A 20,679-nucleotide genomic window follows, 5' to 3' on the forward strand; every position below is an offset into this window, starting at 1 on the left:
ACAGAATGGGATGACGTGGACACTGTGGAGCTTTCTGTTCCTGCGCTGGTTTCAGTGGAAACAGAAGGGGATGACGTGGAAACTGTTGAGCTTTCTGTTCCTGCGCTGGTTTCAGTGGAAACAGAAGGGGATGACGTGGACACTGTTGAGCTTTCTGTTCCTGCGCTGGTTTCAGTGGAAACAGAAGGGGATGACGTAGACACTGTGGAGCTTTCTGTTCCTGCACTGGTTTCAGTGGAAACAGAAGGGGATGATGTGGACACTGTGGAGCTTTCTGTTCCTGCGCTGGTTTCAGTGGAAACGGAAGGGGATGACGTGGACACTGTTGAGCTTTCTGTTCCTGCGCTGGTTTCAGTGGAAACGGAAGGGGATGATGTGGACACTGTTGAGCTTTCTGTTCCTGCGCTGGTTTCAGTGGAAACAGAAGGGGATGACGTGGACACTGTTGAGCTTTCGGTTCCTGCGCTGGTTTCAGTGGAAAGAGAAGGGGATGATGTGGACACTGTTGAGCTTTCTGTTCCTGCGCTGGTTTCAGTGGAAACAGAAGGGGATGATGTGGACACTGTTGAGATTTCTGTTCCTGCGCTGGTTTCAGTGGAAACAGAAGGGGATGATGTGGACACTGTTGAGCTTTCTGTTCCTGCGCTGGTTTCAGTGGAAACAGAAGGGGATGACGTGGACACTGTTGAGCTTTCTGTTCCTGCGCTGGTTTCAGTGGAAACAGAAGGGGATGACGTGGACACTGTTGAGCTTTCTGATCCTGCGCTGGTTTCAGTGGAAACGGAAGGGGATGACGTGGACACTGTTGAGCTTTCTGTTCCTGCGCTGTTTTCAGTGGAAACAGAAGGGGATGACGTGGTCACTGTTGTGCTTTCTGTTCCTGCACTGGTTTCAGTGGAAACAGAAGGGGATGACGTGGACACTGTTGAGCTTTCTGTTCCTGCGCTGGTTTCGGTGGAAACAGAAGGGGATGACGTGGACACTGTTGAGCTTTCTGTTCCTGCGCTGGTTTCAGTGGAAACAGAAGGGGGTGACGTGGACACTCTGGAGCTTTCAGTTCCTGCGCTGGTTTCAGTGGATACAGAAGGGGGTGAAGTGGACACTGTTGAGCTTTCTGTTCCTGCGCTGGTTTCAGTGGAAACAGAAGGGGTTGACGTGGACACTGTTAAACTTTCTGTTCCTGCGCTGGTTTCAGTTGAAACAGAAGGGGATGACGTGGACACTGTTGAGCTTTCTGTTCCTGCGCTGGTTTCAGTGGAAACAGAAGGGGATGATGTGGACACTGTTGAGCTTTCTGTTCCTGCGCTGGTTTCAGTGGAAACAGAAGGGGATGACGTGGACACTGTTGAGCTTTCTGTTCCTGCAGTGGTTTCAGTGGAAACGGAAGGGGATGACGTGGACACTGTTGAGCTTTCTGTTCCTGCGCTGGTTTCAGTGGAAATGGATGGGGATGTCGTGGACACTGTTGAGCTTTCTGTTCCTGCGCTGGTTTCAGTTGAAATGGAAGGGGATGACATGGACAATGTTGAGCTTTCTGTTCCTGCGCTGGTTTCAGTTGAAACGGAAGGGGATGACGTGGACACTGCTGAGCTTTCTGTTCCTGCACTGGTTTCAGTGGAAACGGAAGGGGAAGAGGTGGACACTGTAGAGCTTTCTGTTCCTGCACTGGTTTCAGTGGAAACAGAAGGGGATGACGTGGATACTGTTGAGCTTTCTGTTCCTGCGCTGGTTTCAGTGGAAACAGAAGGGGATGACGTGGACACTGTTGAGCTTTCTGTTCCTGCGCTGGTTTCAGTGGAAACAGAAGAGGATGACGTGGACACTGTTGAGCTTTCTGTTCCTGCGCTGGTTTCAGTGGAAACAGAAGAGGATGACGTGGACACTGTTGAGCTTTCTGTTCCTGCGCTGGTTTCAGTGGAAACAGAAGGGGATGACGTGGACACTGTTGAGCTTTCTGTTCCTGCGCTGGTTTCAGTGGAAACAGAAGGGGATGCCGTGGACATGGTTTCAGTGGAAATAGAAGGGGATGATGTGGACACTGTTGAGCTTTCTGTTCCTGCGCTGGTTTCAGTGGAAATAGAAGGGGATGATGTGGACACTGTTGAGCTTTCTGTTCCTGCGCTGGTTTCAGTGGAAATAGAAGGGGATGATGTGGACACTGTTGAGCTTTCTGTTCCTGCGCTGGTTTCAGTGGAAACAGAAGGGGATGATGTGGACACTGTTGAGCTTTCTGTTCCTGCACTGGTTTCAGTGGAAACAGAAGGGGATGATGTGGAAACTGTTGAGCTTTCTGTTCCTGCGCTGGCTTCAGTGGAAACAGAAGAGGATGACGTGGACACTGTTGAGCTTTCTGTTCCTGCGCTGGTTTCAGTGGAAACAGAAGGGGATGACGTGGACATGGTTTCAGTGGAAATAGAAGGGGATGATGTGGACACTGTTGAGCTTTCTGTTCCTGCGCTGGTTTCAGTGGAAACAGAAGGGGATGATGTGGACACTGTTGAGCTTTCTGTTCCTGCGCTGGTTTCAGTGGAAACAGAAGGGGATGATGTGGACACTGTTGAGCTTTCTGTTCCTGCGCTGGTTTCAGTGGAAACAGAAGGCGATGATGTGGACACTGTTGAGCTTTCTGTTCCCGCGATGGTTTCAGTGGAAATGGAAGGGGATGACGTGGACACTGTTGAGCTTTCTGTTCCTGCGCTGGTGTCAGTGGAAACTGAAGGGGATGACGTGGACATGGTTGAGCTTTCTGTTCCTGTGCTGGTTTCAGTGGAAACAGAAGGGGATGACGTGGACACTGTTGAGCTTTCTATTCCTGCGCTGGTTTCAGTGGAAAATGAAGGGGATGACGTGGACACTGTTGAGCTTTCTGTTCCTGCGCTGGTTTCAGTGGAAACGGAAGGGGATGACGTGGACACTGTTGAGCTTTCTGATCCTGCGCTGGTTTCAGTGGAAACGGAAGGGGATGTCGTGGACACTGTTGAGCTTTCTGTTCCTGCGCTGTTTTCAGTGGAAAAGGTAGGTAATGACGTGGACACTGTTGAGCTTTCAGTTCCTGCGCTGATTTCTGTGAAAACGGAAGGGGATGACGTGGATACTGTTGAGCTTTCTGTTCCTGTGCTGGTTTCAGTGGAAACAGAAGAGGATGACGTGGACACTGTTGAGCTTTCTATTCCTGCGCTGGTTTCAGTGGAAAATGAAGGGTATGACGTGGACACTGTTGAGCTTTCTGTTCCTGCGCTGTTTTCAGTGGAAACGGAAGGGGATGACGTGGACACTGTTGAGCTTTCTGATCCTGCGCTGGTTTCAGTGGAAATGGAAGGGGATGTCGTGGACACTGTTGAGCTTTCTGTTCCTGCGCTGGTTTCAGTGGAAATGGAAGGGGATGTCGTGGACACTGTTGAGCTTTCTGTTCCTGCGCTGTTTTCAGTGGAAACGGAAGGGGATGACGTGGACACTGTTGAGCTTTCTGATCCTGCGCTGGTTTCAGTGGAAATGGAAGGGGATGTCGTGGACACTGTTGAGCTTTCTGTTCCTGCGCTGTTTTCAGTGGAAACGGTAGGGAATGACGTGGACACTGTTGAGCTTTCTGTTCCTGCGCTGATTTCTGTGGAAACGGAAGGGGATGACGTGGATACTGTTGAGCTTTCTGTTCCTGCGCTGGTTTCAGTGGAAATGGAAGGGGATGACGTGGACACTGTTGAGCTTTCTGTTCCTGCGCTGGTTTCAGTGGAAATGGAAGGGGATGACGTGGACACTGTTGAGCTTTCTGTTCCTGCGCTGGTTTCAGTGGAAACGGAAGGGGATGACGTAGACACTGTTGAGCTTTCTGTTCCTGCACTGGTTTCAGTGGCAAGAGAAGGGGATGATGTGGACACTGTTGAGCTTTCTGTTCCTGCGCTGGTTTCAGTGGAAACGGAAGGGGATGTCGTGGAAACTGTTGAGCTTTCTGTTCCTGCGCTGTTTTCAGTGGAAACGGAAGGGAATGACGTGGACACTGTTGAGCTTTCTGTTCCTGTGCTGATTTCAGTGGAAACGGAAGGGGATGACGTGGACACTGTTGAGCTTTCTGTTCCTGCGCTGGTTGCAGTGGAAATGGAAGGGGATGACGTGGACACTGTTGAGCTTTCTGTTCCTGCGCTGGTTTCAGTGGAATTGGACGGGGATGACGTGGACACTGTTGAGCTTTCTGTTCCTGCGCTGGTTTCAGTGGAAACGGAAGGGGATGACGTGGACACTGTTGAGCTTTCTGTTCCTGCGCTGGTTTCAGTGGAAACAGTAGGGGATAACGTGGACACTGTGGAGCTTTCTGTTCCTGCGCTGGTTTCAGTGTAAACAGAAGAGGATGACGTGGACACTGTTGAGCTTTCTGTTCCTGCGCTGGTTTCAGTGGAAACAGAAGGTGATGATGTGGACACTGTTGAGCTTTCTGCTCCTGCGCTGGTTTCAGTGGAAACAGAAGGGGATGATGTGGACACTGTTGAGCTTTCTGCTCCTGCGCTGGTTTCAGTGGAAACAGAAGGGGATGATGTGGACACTGTTGAGCTTTCTGTTCCTGCGCTGGCTTCAGTGGAAACAGAAGAGGATGACGTGGACACTGTTGAGCTTTCTGTTCCTGCGCTGGTTTCAGTGGAAACAGAAGGGGATGACGTGGACATGGTTTCAGTGGAAATAGAAGGGGATGATGTGGACACTGTTGAGCTTTCTGTTCCTGCGCTGGTTTCAGTGGAAACAGAAGGGGATGACGTGGACACTGTTGAGCTTTCTGTTCCTGCGCTGGTTTCAGTGGAAACAGAAGGGGATGACGTGGACACTGTTGAGCTTTCTGTTCCTGCGCTGGTTTCAGTGGAAACAGAAGGGGATGATGTGGACACTGTTGAGCTTTCTGTTCCTGCGCTGGTTTCAGTGGAAACAGAAGGGGATGACGTGGACACTGTGGAGCTTTCTGTTCCTGCGCTGGTTTCAGTGGAAACAGAAGGGGATGACGTGGACACTGTTGAGGTTTCTGTTCCTGCGCTGGTTTCTGTGGAAACAGAAGGGGATGACGTGGACACTGTTGAGCTTTCTGTTCCTGCGCTGGTTTCATTGGCAACAGAAGGGGATGATGTGGACACTGTTGAGCTTTCTGTTCCTGCGCTGGCTTCAGTGGAAACAGAAGAGGATGACGTGGACACTGTTGAGCTTTCTGTTCCTGTGCTGGTTTCAGTGGAAACAGAAGGGGATGATGTGGACATGTTTTCAGTGGAAATAGAAGGGGATGATGTGGACACTGTTGAGCTTTCTGTTCCTGCGCTGGTTTCAGTGGAAATAGAAAGGGATGATGTGGACACTGTTGAGCTTTCTGTTCCTGCGCTGGTTTCTGTGGAAACAGAAGGGGATGACGTGGACACTGTGGAGCTTTCTGTTCCTGCGCTGGTTTCAGTGGAAACAGAAGGGGATGACGTGGACACTGTTGAGCTTTCTGTTCCTGCGCTGATTTCTGTGGAAACAGAAGGGGATGACGTGGACACTGTTGAGCTTTCTGTTCCTGCGCTGGTTTCATTGGCAACAGAAGGGGATGACGTGGACACTGTTGAGCTTTCTGTTCCTGCACTGGCTTCAGTGGAAACAGAAGAGGATGACGTGGACACTGTTGAGCTTTCTGTTCCTGTGCTGGTTTCAGTGGAAACAGAAGGGGATGATGTGGACATGTTTTCAGTGGAAATAGAAGGGGATGATGTGGACACTGTTGAGCTTTCTGTTCCTGCGCTGGTTTCAGTGGAAATAGAATGGGATGATGTGGACACTGTTGAGCTTTCTGTTCCTGCGCTGGTTTCAGTGGCAATAGAAGGGGATGATGTGGACACTGTTGAGCTTTCTGTTCCTGCGCTGGTTTCAGTGGAAACAGAAGGGGATGATGTGGACACTGTTGAGCTTTCTGTTCCTGCGCTGGCTTCAGTGGAAACAGAAGAGGATGACGTGGACACTGTTGAGCTTTCTGTTCCTGCGCTGGTTTCAGTGGAAACAGAAGGGGATGACGTGGACATGGTTTCAGTGGAAACAGAAGGGGATGATGTGGACACTGTTGAGCTTTCTGTTCCTGCGCTGGTTTCAGTGGAAACAGAAGGGGATGACGTGGACACTGTTGAGCTTTCTGTTCCTGCGCTGGTTTCAGTGGAAACTGAAGGGGATGACGTGGACACTGTTGAGCTTTCTGTTCCTGCGATAGTTTCAGTGGAAACAGAAGGGGATGACGTGGACACTGTTGAGCTTTCTGTTCCTGTGATGGTTTCAGTGGAAACAGAAGGGGATGACGTGGACACTGTTGAGCTTTCTGTTCCTGTGCTGGTTTCAGTGGAAACAGAAGGGGATGACGTGGACATGTTTTCAGTGGAAATAGAAGGGGATGATGTGGACACTGTTGAGCTTTCTGTTCCTGCGCTGGTTTCAGTGGAAATAGAATGGGATGATGTGGACACTGTTGAGCTTTCTGTTCCTGCGCTGGTTTCAGTGGCAATAGAAGGGGATGATGTGGACACTGTTGAGCTTTCTGTTCCTGCGCTGGTTTCAGTGGAAACAGAAGGGGATGATGTGGACACTGTTGAGCTTTCTGTTCCTGCGCTGGTTTCAGTGGAAACAGAAGGGGATGATGTGGACACTGTTGAGCTTTCTGTTCCTGCGCTGGCTTCAGTGGAAACAGAAGAGGATGACGTGGACACTGTTGAGCTTTCTGTTCCTGCGCTGGTTTCAGTGGAAACAGAAGGGGATGACGTGGACATGGTTTCAGTGGAAACAGAAGGGGATGATGTGGACACTGTTGAGCTTTCTGTTCCTGCGCTGGTTTCAGTGGAAACAGAAGGGGATGACGTGGACACTGTTGAGCTTTCTGTTCCTGCGCTGGTTTCAGTGGAAACTGAAGGGGATGACGTGGACACTGTTGAGCTTTCTGTTCCTGCGATGGTTTCAGTGGAAACTGAAGGGGATGACGTGGACACTGTTGAGCTTTCTGTTCCTGCGATGGTTTCAGTGGAAACAGAAGGGGATGACGTGGACACTGTTGAGCTTTCTGTTCCTGTGCTGGTTTCAGTGGAAACAGAAGGGAATGACGTGGACACTGTTGAGCTTTCTGTTCCTGTGCTGGTTTCAGTGGAAACAGAAGGGAATGACGTGGACACTGTTGAGCTTTCTGTTCCTGTGCTGGTTTCAGTGGAAACAGAAGGGGATGACGTGGACACTGTTGAGCTTTCTGTTCCTGCGCTGGTTTCTGTGGAAACAGAAGGGGATGACGTGGACACTGTTGAGCTTTCTGTTCCTGCGCTGGTTTCAGTGGAAACAGAAGGGGATGACGTGGACACTGTTGAGCTTTCTGTTCCTGTGCTGGTTTCAGTGGCAACAGAAGGGGATGATGTGGACACTGTTGAGCTTTCTGTTCCTGCGCTGGTTTCAGTGGAAACAGAAGGGGATGACGTGGACACTGTTGAGCTTTCTGTTCCTGCGCTGGTTTCAGTGGAAACAGAAGGGGATGACGTGGACACTGTTGAGCTTTCTGTTCCTGCGCTGGTTTCAGTGGAAACAGAAGGGGATGACGTGGACACTGTTGAGCTTTCTGTTCCTGCGCTGGTTTCAGTTGAAACAGAAGGGGATAACGTGGACACTGTTGAGCTTTCTGTTCCTACGCTGGTTTCAGTGGAAACGGAAGGGGATGACGTGGACACTGTTGAGCTTTCTGTTCCTGCGCTGGTTTCAGTGGAAACGGAAGGGGATGTCATGGACACTGTTGAGCTTTCTGTTCCTGCGCTGGTTTCAGTGGAAACAGAAGGGGATGACGGGGACACTGTTGAGCTTTCTGTTCCTGCGCTGGTTTCAGTGGAAACAGAAGGGGATGACGGGGACACTGTTGAGCTTTCTGTTCCTGCGCTGGTTTCTGTGGAAACGGAAGGGGATGACGTGGACACTGTTGAGCTTTCTGTTCCTGCGCTGGTTTCAGTGGAAACGGAAGGGGATGACGTGGACACTGTTGAGCTTTCTGTTCCTGCGCTGGTTTCAGTGGAAACGGAAGGTGATGACGTGGACACTGTTGAGCTTTCTGTTCCTGCGCTGGTTTCAGTGGAAACGGAAGGTGATGACGTGGACACTGTTGAGCTTTCTGTTCCTGCGCTGGTTTCAGTGGAAACAGAAGGGGATGACGTGGACACTGTTGAGCTTTCTGTTCCTGCGCTGGTTTCAGTTCCTCCGCTGGTTTCAGTGGAAATAGAAGGGGATGTTGTGAACACTGTTGAGCTTTCTGTTCCTGTGCTAGTTTCAGTGGAAACATAAGGGGATGTTGTGGACACTGTTGAGCTTTCTGTTCCTCCGCTGGTTTCAGTGGATACAGAAGGGGATGATGTGGACATTGTTGAGCTTTCTGTTCCTGCGCTGGTTTCAGTTCCTCCGCTGGTTTCAGTGGAAATAGAAGGGGATGTTGTGGACACTGTTGAGCTTTCTGTTCCTGTGCTAGTTTCAGTGGAAACAGAAGGGGATGTTGTGGACACTGTTGAGATTTCTGTTCCTCCGCTGGTTTCAGTGGAAATAGAAGGGGATGATGTGGACACTGTTGAGCTTTCTGTTCCTGCGCTGGTTTCAGTGGAAACAGAAGATGATGATGTGGACACTGTTAAGCTTTCTGTTCCTGCGCTGGTTTCAGTGGAAACAGAAGGGGATGATGTGGACACTGTTGAGCTTTCTGTTCCTGCGCTGGTTTCAGTGGAAATAGAAAGAGATGATGTGGTCACTGTTGAGCTTTCTGTTCCTGCGCTGCTTTCGGTGGAAACAGAAGGGGATGACGGGGACACTGTTGAACTTTCTGTTCCTGCGCTGGTTTCTGTGGAAACGGAAGGGGATGACGTGGACACTGTTGAGCTTTCTGTTCCTGCGCTGGTTTCAGTGGAAACGGAAGGGGATGACGTGGACACTGTTGAGCTTTCTGTTCCTGCGCTGGTTTCAGTGGAAACGGAAGGTGATGACGTGGACACTGTTGAGCTTTCTGTTCCTGCGCTGGTTTCAGTGGAAACGGAAGGTGATGACGTGGACACTGTTGAGCTTTCTGTTCCTGCGCTGGTTTCAGTGGAAACAGAAGGGGATGACGTGGACACTGTTGAGCTTTCTGTTCCTGCGCTGGTTTCAGTTCCTCCGCTGGTTTCAGTGGAAATAGAAGGGGATGTTGTGAACACTGTTGAGCTTTCTGTTCCTGTGCTAGTTTCAGTGGAAACATAAGGGGATGTTGTGGACACTGTTGAGATTTCTGTTCCTCCGCTGGTTTCAGTGGAAACAGAAGGGGATGACGTGGACACTGTTGAGCTTTCTGTTCCTGCGCTGGTTTCAGTGGAAACAGAAGGGGATGACGTGGACACTGTTGAGCTTTCTGTTCCTGCGCTGGTTTCAGTGGATACAGAAGGGGATGATGTGGACATTGTTGAGCTTTCTGTTCCTGCGCTGGTTTCAGTTCCTCCGCTGGTTTCAGTGGAAATAGAAGGGGATGTTGTGGACACTGTTGAGCTTTCTGTTCCTGTGCTAGTTTCAGTGGAAACAGAAGGGGATGTTGTGGACACTGTTGAGATTTCTGTTCCTCCGCTGGTTTCAGTGGAAATAGAAGGGGATGATGTGGAGACTGTTGAGCTTTCTGTTCCTGCGCTGGTTTCAGTGGAAACAGAAGAGGATGATGTGGACACTGTTAAGCTTTCTGTTCCTGCGCTGGTTTCAGTGGAAACAGAAGGGGATGATGTGGACACTGTTGAGCTTTCTGTTCCTGCGCTGGTTTCAGTGGAAATAGAAAGAGATGATGTGGTCACTGTTGAGCTTTCTGTTCCTGCGCTGCTTTCGGTGGAAAAAGAAGGGGAGGATGTGGACACTGTTGAGCTTTCTGTTCCTGCGCTGGTTTCGGTGGAAACAGAAGGGGATGATGTGGACACTGTTGAGCTTTCTGTTCCTGCGCTGGTTTCGGTGGAAACAGAAGGGGATAATGTGGACACTGTTGAGCTTTCTGTTCCTGCGCTGGTTTCGGTGGAAACAGAAGGGGATGATGTGGACACTGTTGAGCTTTCTGTTCCTGCGCTGGTTTCAGTGGAAACGGAAGGGGATGATGTGGACACTGTTGAGCTTTCTGTTCCTCCGCTGGTTTCAGTGGAAACAGAATGGGATGATGTGGACACTGTTGAGCTTTCTGTTCCTCCGCTGGTTTCAGTGGAAATAGAATGGGATGATGTGAACTCTGTTGAGCTTTCTGTTCCTCTGCTTGTTTCAGTGGAAATATAAGGGGATGTTGTGAACTCTGTTGAGTTTCCTCCGCCTGTTCCATCTGAAATAATTTTTTGGAAAATGTAAAATCTGGGTAATTGTATATCACATAATAATTATACAGTATCTGTTGTGAATATTAGGAGTCATATTTACTAAAGTGGGTGTATTTAGAAGTGGAGATGTTGCCCATAACATCCAATCTTTTTCTAGCTTGTATGTTCCAGAAGGTGCTACATAAATGTTAAGTAGAATCTGATTGGTTGCTATGGGCAAAAACTCCACTTCTAAAAACTCACACTTAGTAAATATACCCCTAGATATCAAAGTACCTCCACTGCAAAATGGATTTATTAAAAAGTCAATGATGCATTTACACATGAATTCAATCAGACTTGTTATATCATGTGTGCATTTGAGTTTAGACTTTGGCCCTCATTCAGAGCCGTACGCTCTGAGCAGAGCGCACGCTCTGAATGAGGGCCGCCCTCCATAATTGTGGAGCGTCCTCCTGGACGCTCGTATAGCTGTGGGTCACCACCCACAGCCTATACGAGCGTGCAGTTTGATGGCCGCGATGGTCGTGACCATCGCGACCATCGAAACTGCGAGCCGGAGCCTGCGGTTGAGCCAAAATCACTCCCACTGACATCACTAGTGATGTCAGTGGGCCGACTTCTGACGGTAGGCGTTCCCTTGGGAACGCCCCCGTCAGGGAGGCACGCCCACCAAAGGGGGCGTGCTGTCAATCAACATCGACAGCACACCCCCTTTGATCAGACACAACGAGCGAAGGAAAGTCCTTCGCTCGTCGAATCTGGCGCATGCGCACAACGGAGCTCCCTCCTTCGTGCGCATGCTCAGTGCAGACCATCGACCCACTTGCGAGCGGACAGCCGCTCGCGAGTGGGCCTGAATCAGGCCCTTTGTTTTTTCTGGGCTGCTCATGTCTTTATAAAATGACCTTGCTGGAGTTTATGTATTTCATAAACACACGTAATGTTCTGCTCTGCATGTTCCACCTTTACTTATGTTGTTAGGTCACCGCAGATGGTCATAAAAGGGATGAATGGCTCCAGTGGAATTGCATTGCTAATATGAAACAGTCATTAGGGCTGGCAGCGTGTTGAGTACCGGATCCCAGCAGTCGGGATGCTCATGGTCACAATATTAACAGTGGCATCCCGACAGTCAGAATCCTGACCCAACTGGGTATGTGCCCTAACCCTATCCCTCTACTTAATCCTAACTCTTCCCCCTTGCAGGCCAATCCTAATCCTCCCCCACCCTGTAGCCTAACCCTAACCCTCCCCCTAGTGACTAACCCTAATACTAAACCTAACCCTCCACCTATTGACTAACACTAAACCCTAATGCTAAACCTAACCCTCCTGCTAACCCTTATACTTACCATCAGGATACTCGTGCTGGGATACAAACCATCCCATTGCAGCATCACGGTATACATGGCTGAAATAGTGTATCACATATGTGGATTTAAGACAACTACAACCAGTCCTGCAATGTCCTCTTCAGCCATGTATGGTAATATTCAACACTTTTGAAATTAGTAATATAGTCTGAGACAGTAATTTATAAAAAGGAGGGGACCCGTGTGCAGTCTCCGACATGGGCCCCCTCCTCTCCCTCTGGCGGCCGGCAGCACACTGAGCTGTGCACGGCCAATGCCGCACTCATAGACTCTGGGCAATAGAATGTGCCCGGAGTCTATAGCGCATACACAAGTCACCGGAAAATGGCAACAGCGGCCATTTTCCTTGTACTGCGCATGCGCAAACACGGCAGCCATTTTCCAGTTGCTTTTACAGCGCCGCCCCCCATGCCGATGTTGGACTCTGCAGAGGTAAGTATACTATGGGTGCAGGGTGTGGACCCAAGGGCCCTTGTGCCCCGCACACCCTACATCCATTATAGATACGCCCCTGGTGTGAGAAAGTGTAAAAGGAATGCAAGTTAGTAAGGGGATTTTCTCCAAAATTCTACAGTTTGACTCTGGAAATGGCCAATTCTATTTTCTTTCTTATACATATTTTCAAACTCTATTGATAAAATAAGTATCCTAGTATTTGAGAATGATTGAGCTTTGTTATCTATTAAGACAGCTTGAACTTTGTTACAAAGGGCTCTATTTACTACAATCCGCATTTTGAATGCAGATTGTACTGTGATATTACCGACCGAATTCGCATTTACTAAAAATCCATTGTAGGGACAGAGCTTGCGATAAAGCTCTGTCCCTGCAAATCCCCTCTGCACACTTAACTTCGCGAAAAATACCGTGACAAGTGCCGACGCATGCGCTGACTGACCGTTGCTAAGCCTTGCCCCCCGGCGCTAAGCCCCGACCCCCCTCCCTTAATTACACTTACCTGCAGTGATCAGTGCTCCGGTGATGTCCTCCGTGACTCCGGTCAGCTGACATCCCATCCTGCACTGGGACCCGGTCAGGTGATGACCGGGCACCAGTGCAGGCTGGGAGACCAGCTGACCAGAGGGGAGACATCACCGGAGCCCCGATCGCCGGTCCCTGGACTCAGGTAAGTTTTTTTGTTTATTTTTTTATTTTTATTTTTTTTTACAGTGATCAGCATGTGGTCTGTTTAGCAGTGATCAGCATGTGGTCTGTTTAGCAGTGATCAGCATGTGGTCTGTTTAGCAGTGATCAGCATGTGGTCTGTTTAGCAGTGATCAGCATGTGGTCTGTTTAGCAGTGATCAGCATGTGGTCTGTTTAGCAGTGATCATCATGTGGTCTGTGTAGCAGTGTACCAGCGTGTGGTCTGTTTAGATCACACAGCTGATCACTGTGGCCAGCTCCGGGCTCTGCTCTGCCCGTTAGAGCAGAGCAGGAGTCCGGTAACCAGGGAAGACCCTGGATAACGCCACCTCCAGGTGGCGTTATTATCACAGGGCTTTCCTCGGTATTTTTTCACAATTTATTTTTAGTAACTTTGGCCAGATCACATTTCCCATTACAATTATGGGAAATGCGATCTGCTTACTAAAAATAAGTGATAATTAGGACTTGGAGAATTTTACAAATTCTACTACAATTGCCCTGTAATAACTATAGGTGATACTAAAATAATGTGAAATGGGTGTGAAAACACCCTTTTTCACTTTATTTTAGTAAAAATAATGCTAATAAATAGAGCCCTTATAGAGATACATTTTATACTATAATCATCCTTTATTTGTTTGACAGAAGTCTCGCATGACTGCTCTGTGATGGTAGAGATCTGCTCCCACCAGGTAACTCTGAGGCTCTGACTCTCCTGATATCATGTCACTGCCCCTGTCACATGCAGCTCTGTCATCACTAACACATCACTCATCTCCTGATATACTCTGTGCTGATAGGGACTCTCCTACTTCTACTATTTAACTCTCAGTCTGTGGTTTCCCGCTGCTTCCATTTCCCTTCCCACATCATATCACTGCCCCTGTCACTAACACAATCACTCATCTCCTGATATACTCTGTGCTGCTGGAGGAATGCTCCTTCCACCATATAACTCTCAATCTGTGGATTCCTGTTGCCTCCATTCTCTTGCTCACATCATGTCACTGCCACTTTCACATGCAGCCCTGTCCTCACTCTTCTCCTTATATACTCTGTGCTGCTGGGGGACCCTGCTGCTTCCACTATATAACTCAGTCTGCGGTTTCCTGCTGCCACCGTCCCCCTTATCACATCATGTCACATGCAGACCTGTCCTCACTGACATAATCACCTGAGTGGAAAGGGCGCTGGTGATCACAAGATCAGAACACACTTCTGCTAAAATACTCTGTACTTTCAGCAACATTGTAAAAATAATAGCAAATAATAATAATAGTAATATAATAATCATCAAATATTTATTATAATATTATTAATAGTTGCTATATTATAACACAGTTATAGTAATATACTACAATGTAATAATAATAATAATTATTATTATTAATATTATTATTATCCTTTATTTATATGGCGCCACAAGTGTTCCGCAGCGCCTTACATAGTACATAAAAAATAATATGACAAGCGCCTTACAGTACAATACAATACAGAACCAGGACATGGATAATATATATTGCTACATAAGTGACCATAACACCCAGATATGCAATAGAGCATAAGCAACCAAGTGTTAGGTGTCCTAGTGGGGAGTAAGAAGTAGAAGAAAGTAAAGTAAGGAGAAGCACAAGAGGGGAGGGGGCCCTGCTCGTAAGAGCTTACATTCTAAAGGGATAATAATAATAATAATAATAATAATAATAATAATAATAATAATAATAATAATAATAATAATAGTCTTACAAGGTACATTATGCCTGTAACATCAGTAATATATTAAATGTAACGGGTGATAATAAAGTAAGGACTTGTATATGATATCACCTTTATTGTCCAGTACATTTTGACTTGGGGGTCTAGTTACTAAGAAGTGTTAGGAGACAGAGTGAAAAGTGATAAGAAAGTGATATGGTGCCAACCAATCAGCTCCCAACTGTCATTTTTCAAACACAGCCTGTGAGATGACAGTTGGGAGCTGATTGGCTGGCACCTTATCACTTTCTTATCACTTTTCACTCTGTCTCCTAACACTTCTTAGTAAATAGACCCCTGAGTCACCAGTAAATGGCAAGCCACAGTCATGTCAGTGTATAACCATGTCTGTCTACACAGAACCGGTTCTAGCAGTAGTGGAGCTCAGGGTGAGAGCTTCCTTTGGCACCCTGGGCTCCAGGGGGCTGAAGGGATGCGGTGGCCATGGCTACCCCCCCCTCCCAAAAAAAAATTAGTAATTGCTTGGCAGCGAAACATTCTGGGATGGTTGTTGGGAGACTGGGACTCCCGAGTCGGAGTCCCGGCAGCAGGCATGAGTGGGCGAGATGATGACGGCTGCCAGCGGTGCGTAAGAGTTGACGGGTGCCGTCAGATCTGATGGCGCTGGCCTGTTGACTGCAGCCGCGCCCTCATGCCACAGCGCCCAGGGCAACAGCCCTGCTTGCCTGTCCTTAAAATCACCACTGTGTGTATAATAAATAAATGTCAGGCACACATACAGTAATACTGTGGAATCTGTATTGTCTTTTTTTAATTTAAGATATATTATAGACATTAATTTATAAATGATCATTATGTATCATTAAGGTGTATTATTAAAAACTTGCATAAAATAGGCAATAGTTTCTCTTTAGACTGTACTGTATTAAATCTTCTTATCCAATCAAATAAACAATATTTTAATATCATAACTGTCACATAATGAACTGTGAGGTTTATGGGAGATTACAAGTGCTTCTCACAGTCAGCATTGCACAAAAGACGCTAAGTATGAAATAAATGCAGTACAATTTATGGCCACCAGGTGATACAGAGAGCTATATGAGTACAATGTTATAGAGCAAGAGCTATATGTAATTTACTGTGTGTATTTTATATGTACACTATACATGTATAAAAAGTTGATGAGGTATAAATCCTATACACCATTTGATTATTCTAATTATTATTATTTTTTTTAAACTCTTGGAATCAGCCTCCAAGGTTGTCCCTAATTACTATACCACAAATAATAACTGTGGGCCTGATTCAGAGCCGTTCGCTATTTGTGGTCGATCGTTCAAAAACAAGGGGTGGCTATTCAAATGATCCGTTCGCAAATTGCAGTCTGTTCACACCTCTAAGTTTGAACGAGCGAGCAAAACATACGCTCGTTTATTTGATAAAAACGCCCCCTGACCGCACGCACCATACGTCATGTCCACTATTTATTAGATTAATCGAGTACATCGTACAGCGTATGAACTGCTCGCTATTCTTGTGGTTGGTGTTTTCAACCGCTATTTTGCGAGCAGTTCTGAGTTAAAAAAACCAAGTGACGTGGTCAATGACGCTGCTGTATTAATTATGCACTCCCTTAAAACGCCCGTTTTGACCTTTAAGCACGCCAGCGTTCGGATCTCCACTCCCGGTTTTCAAGCACCTTCCCCTGTTACCACCCACATACGCCTCATTCTGTCACTCAAAATAGCAGGCCCTCGCTATATTGCGTACCAACGATTTTCGGCCGCACTGACTGGTTCGCGCATGCGTACTAAAAACCATACGCATGCGCAGATGTGCGAACATCGCTCGGAACGAGCGTACTGCCGCTAGCGAGTGGCTCTGAATGAGGGCCTGTATTCCCTAATTAGCAGATGGCTTTTGTCCATAGCTCAGTCTCTGTTGGAACACGAGTGAATGAATTCGGGGCTAGCGTTTGCTCAGTTGCTGCACACGGCCGTTATAAAACACAATGGAACGACGCACCCAGTGACTTCAGTGCAATAGAACATTTGATTTTACATGAACTGCAGTATAGGGAACTATCCGATGCTCAGAGAAACAATAGGGGAAAGCCCGTTCCTCAGGATACTGTCCTTCCCACCTCACATTTATTGTAACCAACATCAGAAGGCGGGGAGCTCCCTGTGCAGCGGGATAATCTCTTTGTTCTGGCAAAGAAGCAAATATGACATAAACTGAGAAAACAATGATTCAACATTTGGTAACACTGTCTTGCAAAATAAGGGATTTGTCATGCTTCTTTTTTTCTTATCAAATAACTTTCATAAAGAACTGATACACAAATGATACACTTATTTATTATAAACCAGTGATAGGTAACCGCCACACGCGGCCCTCCGAGCCTCCGCCTACTGTACGACCCCCAGCTCCTTCCTGCTTTATTGTCAGATATGGTTCTTATAGCATGTAACATTTGCGTATACTCCTGCTGATGTGTTTTTAAGGGTAGGTGTCTCTTTCTTTGATCTAATGTTTTACTTTACATTCTGTGTATTAAAAGTGACAGGAGCTGATTGGTTGGTACTTTATCTCCATCCACTTTATCTCTCTCCAGGGCTCAGTACACAGACCCTTTTATGTACTGCATAATTCATCTGTATTAGAAGCGGTGTTCTATCTATACTTGGGCTAAGCATTTTGAGATAATGTTCCACTGAACTGTGATGGTTACTTTCATATGTTTTCATTAATATTACTGTATTCTGACTAAAACCACCCTTCCCAAAAATAATATTGTTACTTAGTGGAGTTTGCTGATTAAGGTGGGGCTCTTGAAAGATAATTAAGAGGCCACAAGGTGGACAGTCCTGTCCTACGCACTGCTAAGCACATTAATAATATCTAGAGTGGTTTGTACTAGAGAGGATGCAGTCAGGATACAGGTGGGCGCTATCCTGCCCACAAATAACAAAATCACGACGCCTATCATTAGCCCCACTACGGAATCCCGACACCCGGCATGCCGAACAAAGGAAAGCCGGGTGTCTTAGCGTCCAGACACATGAAGGGGGGGTAGGTTTAGGGACCCCCGGGGGGACTTAGGGTTAGGCACCCCCTGGGAGGGTTAGGGTAGGGGAAGGGGGAGTTAGGCACCACTAGGGGGGGTTAGGGTTAGGCACCCCCCAGGAGGGTTAGGTTTAGGGTGCGGAGAGGGGGTTATGTTTAGGCACTAACGGGGGGAGGTTTGGGTTTGGCACAAGGGGGGAGGTTAGGGTCAGGCACCCCTAAGGGAGGGTTAGGGTGGGGAGAGGGGAGGGTTAGGGTACTTACCTACTGCTGTCGGGATTTCAACCTGCCAGCTGCCGTTATTGGTATTTGATCCGACGGCTAAACAGCCGCCAGCATTACTTACCGATTCCGAACTAGAGATGTGTAGTATGGTTTTCCTGAAAACCGAACACACCCTAGATTTGGGGTTCCGAGTAGAATCTGCTATAAGTTCGGAACTCTGATCTACAAACTGAATCTTGGGTTTTGAATTGCATGTAAACAGGTCCAAATTATATGATTTTAGCTGTTTTTATAAATTAAAAAAAAAAACTAATCTGAACGAAAATACTTGAGGGTGGTTTTGCCCAAACCAAAACACGGGAGTCTACTCACACTTCTAGTTTCTAGAAAAAGAAATACAAATAATGATATTGTGGATATTTTTATATTGCCAGCAATTCTTCGGATGTATGTGCTCACTGGGAACAGTTTTATGGCATGATACAGCAGGATCCTTGTTCAGGATTAATAATTAACATAACTGTCCTGTTTTATAATAATATTCTCTGTCTGGAGACTTAGTATACAGTTCTCTATGTCACCAGGGTTATTAAGGATCAATCATGGTCACCAACTGTCAGACGGTATATTTTTAGTGAAAAAAAGTGAAATCTTTATATGTCAGTAAAGTAGACATCCTACTAAATTACATAAAGTAAAAATTAATTGTAGGAGATCATATTCAGTTACTGACAAAGATTTGCCTTATTTTTCTCTAAAAATAAGTTTACTGACATCTGGTAACCATAGTGATACATATTGCATGCTGGATACTGCCTTGTACACATGTAGTGTTCTTAGGCCCTCATTCAGAGCCACTCGCTAGCGGCAGTACGCTCGTTCCGAGCGATGTTCGCACATCTGCGCATGCGTACGGATCGTTATACGCATGCGCGAACCAGTCAGTGCGGCCGAAATTCATGTGCTCGCAATATAGCGAATGCCTGCTATTTTGAGTGACAGAATGAGGCGTATGTAGGTGGTAACGGGGGAAGGTGCTTGAAAATGGGGAGTGGAGATCCGAACGCAGGCGTGCTTAAAGGTCAAAACGGGCGTTTTATGGGTGTGCATAATTAATACAGCAGCGTCATTGACCACGTCACTGGGTTATTTTATAGCCAGAACTGCTCGCAAGATTGTGGTAGCAAAAACCAACCACAAGAATAGCGAGCAGTTCATACGCTGGTCGATGTACTCGATTAATCTAATAAATAGCGGACATGACATATGGTGCGAGCGGCCAGGGGGCGTTTTTAACAAATAAACGAGCGTATGTTTTGCTCGCTCGTTCAGACTTAGAGGTGTGAACAGACTGCAATTTGCGAACAGATCATTTGAATAGCCTCCCCTTGTTTTTAAACGAACGACCGCAAATAGCGAACGGGTCTGAATCAGGCCCTTAATCCTTTATATTGAATCCATTTGCACCCAAATTTGCTGATAATTTAATTATTATAAAATGCTGTTCATGTTAAATCAGCAATGTGTCAGCAAGACCTGGTCGGTCATGAGTAACTGAACAAAAATGTTACAGGGATGGAAGATCTATAGTCTCTAGATAGACAGCCAATAGGATAGACAGCCAATAGGATAGACAGCCAATAGGGTCAACACATGTTTTTTTTTAATTTTTCATGATTTATAGGGTTAGGATCAAGGTTAGAATGAAGGTTAGGGTTAGGTTTAGGGGTAGGGTTAGATATCTTGGCAGAGGATTAGGGTTAGGCTGTGGAATGGGGCGTTTAGTTTTGGGCACTAGAGGGAGGGTTAGGGTTAGGCACCAGGAGGAGGGTAAGGGTTAGGGTCAGGATTAGGGATAAAATAACAAAAATAAATGTTTCAACCTTTTCTGTGTCGACTACTTGTGTATTGAGCTTTTGGCCATGTCGACCATTTGACCCTGTCGACCATTTGAACTAACAACTTAAAATAATCTATGCAAGTAAAAGTAGGCATCCTGTATTGACGTAAAGCACATAATATAGGTATATTATTATGGAACACGCAGATATATATTACACAGTGATCTTGCACAATAGTATCAATTCCAGGATTCCCAACCGCTGAAAATGTGTTTTTCTTGGGTGTGTTTTATGTCAATACAGGATGCTTACTGTTACTTATCTAGATTATTTTATGTTGTCTATGTTTTACATACAGTATAATATCAACAACCACGTCATGGGGCCAGTGTATCAGGATTGACAGTTCTTTTTTCCCCCACATTTCTCAGCAATACAATTTTTTTTTATCAGGGTTACAGTATGTATTAACATTTTCCCAGAGGGATAGGAACTCCCATAGGACACTGTCCCTGCTAATACGATCGCTTCACTTCCAGGTTCCCGAACGCACCATTGCGCGGCCATTGGTCGGAGCGTGCACAAGCGGGGATTACCCCAGAGGGATCTAAAGGACACTAATTCGTTAAATAATAGCAAAGATATTGTAGCTACAGTGTCTAACAATGCCTAATGCCATCAAATGATTTCTGTGGTGACTTCTATGGGGAATGCATTTGCTAATACAGAGGGATGGCAGCAGTTAATGTGGAAACCCTCAGAAAACAGCAGTTTTCAGAGGATTTTCCGCATAAATGATTTGATACATCAGACCTTATATCAGTATGTATAGAGCCAGGATACATACTATACAACACAAAAGTGACCTTGGAAATTCTTTTAATGCATTGTTAACTATGGTAAATTATACACTTGACCAAATTTACAAGTCCATGTACTAAAATGCCATAAATATTTTTAACACTGTTCAAAATCACCGACAGAGACAGAATTAAAG

At 46.6% G+C, this 20,679-nt stretch overlaps 1 protein-coding gene across 1 annotated transcript in view; it reads right to left on the reverse strand.

Moving 5' to 3' along the window:
- The window catches only part of LOC148523885 (uncharacterized), an 85,237-nt gene that overhangs the window by 41,081 nt on the left and 23,477 nt on the right, over positions 1-20,679 (reverse strand). The window contains exons 2-13 of the mRNA XM_088472549.1: positions 8,643-8,836; positions 8,508-8,529; positions 8,213-8,386; positions 7,893-7,900; positions 7,158-7,220; positions 6,748-6,800; positions 6,090-6,702; positions 5,230-5,381; positions 3,750-4,077; positions 3,568-3,604; positions 2,379-2,446; positions 258-332 (exon numbers count right to left, since the gene is read on the reverse strand). Of these exons, the coding sequence (XP_088328675.1) occupies positions 258-332; positions 2,379-2,446; positions 3,568-3,604; positions 3,750-4,077; positions 5,230-5,381; positions 6,090-6,702; positions 6,748-6,800; positions 7,158-7,220; positions 7,893-7,900; positions 8,213-8,386; positions 8,508-8,529; positions 8,643-8,836 (1,787 nt within the window). The remainder of the gene's footprint in view (positions 1-257; positions 333-2,378; positions 2,447-3,567; positions 3,605-3,749; positions 4,078-5,229; positions 5,382-6,089; positions 6,703-6,747; positions 6,801-7,157; positions 7,221-7,892; positions 7,901-8,212; positions 8,387-8,507; positions 8,530-8,642; positions 8,837-20,679) is intronic.

The sequence above is a fragment of the Taudactylus pleione genome, unplaced genomic scaffold (genome assembly GCF_031769625.1).
Source record: "Taudactylus pleione unplaced genomic scaffold, aTauple2 ptg000126l, whole genome shotgun sequence".
Taxonomy (NCBI): Eukaryota; Metazoa; Chordata; class Amphibia; order Anura; family Myobatrachidae; genus Taudactylus; species Taudactylus pleione.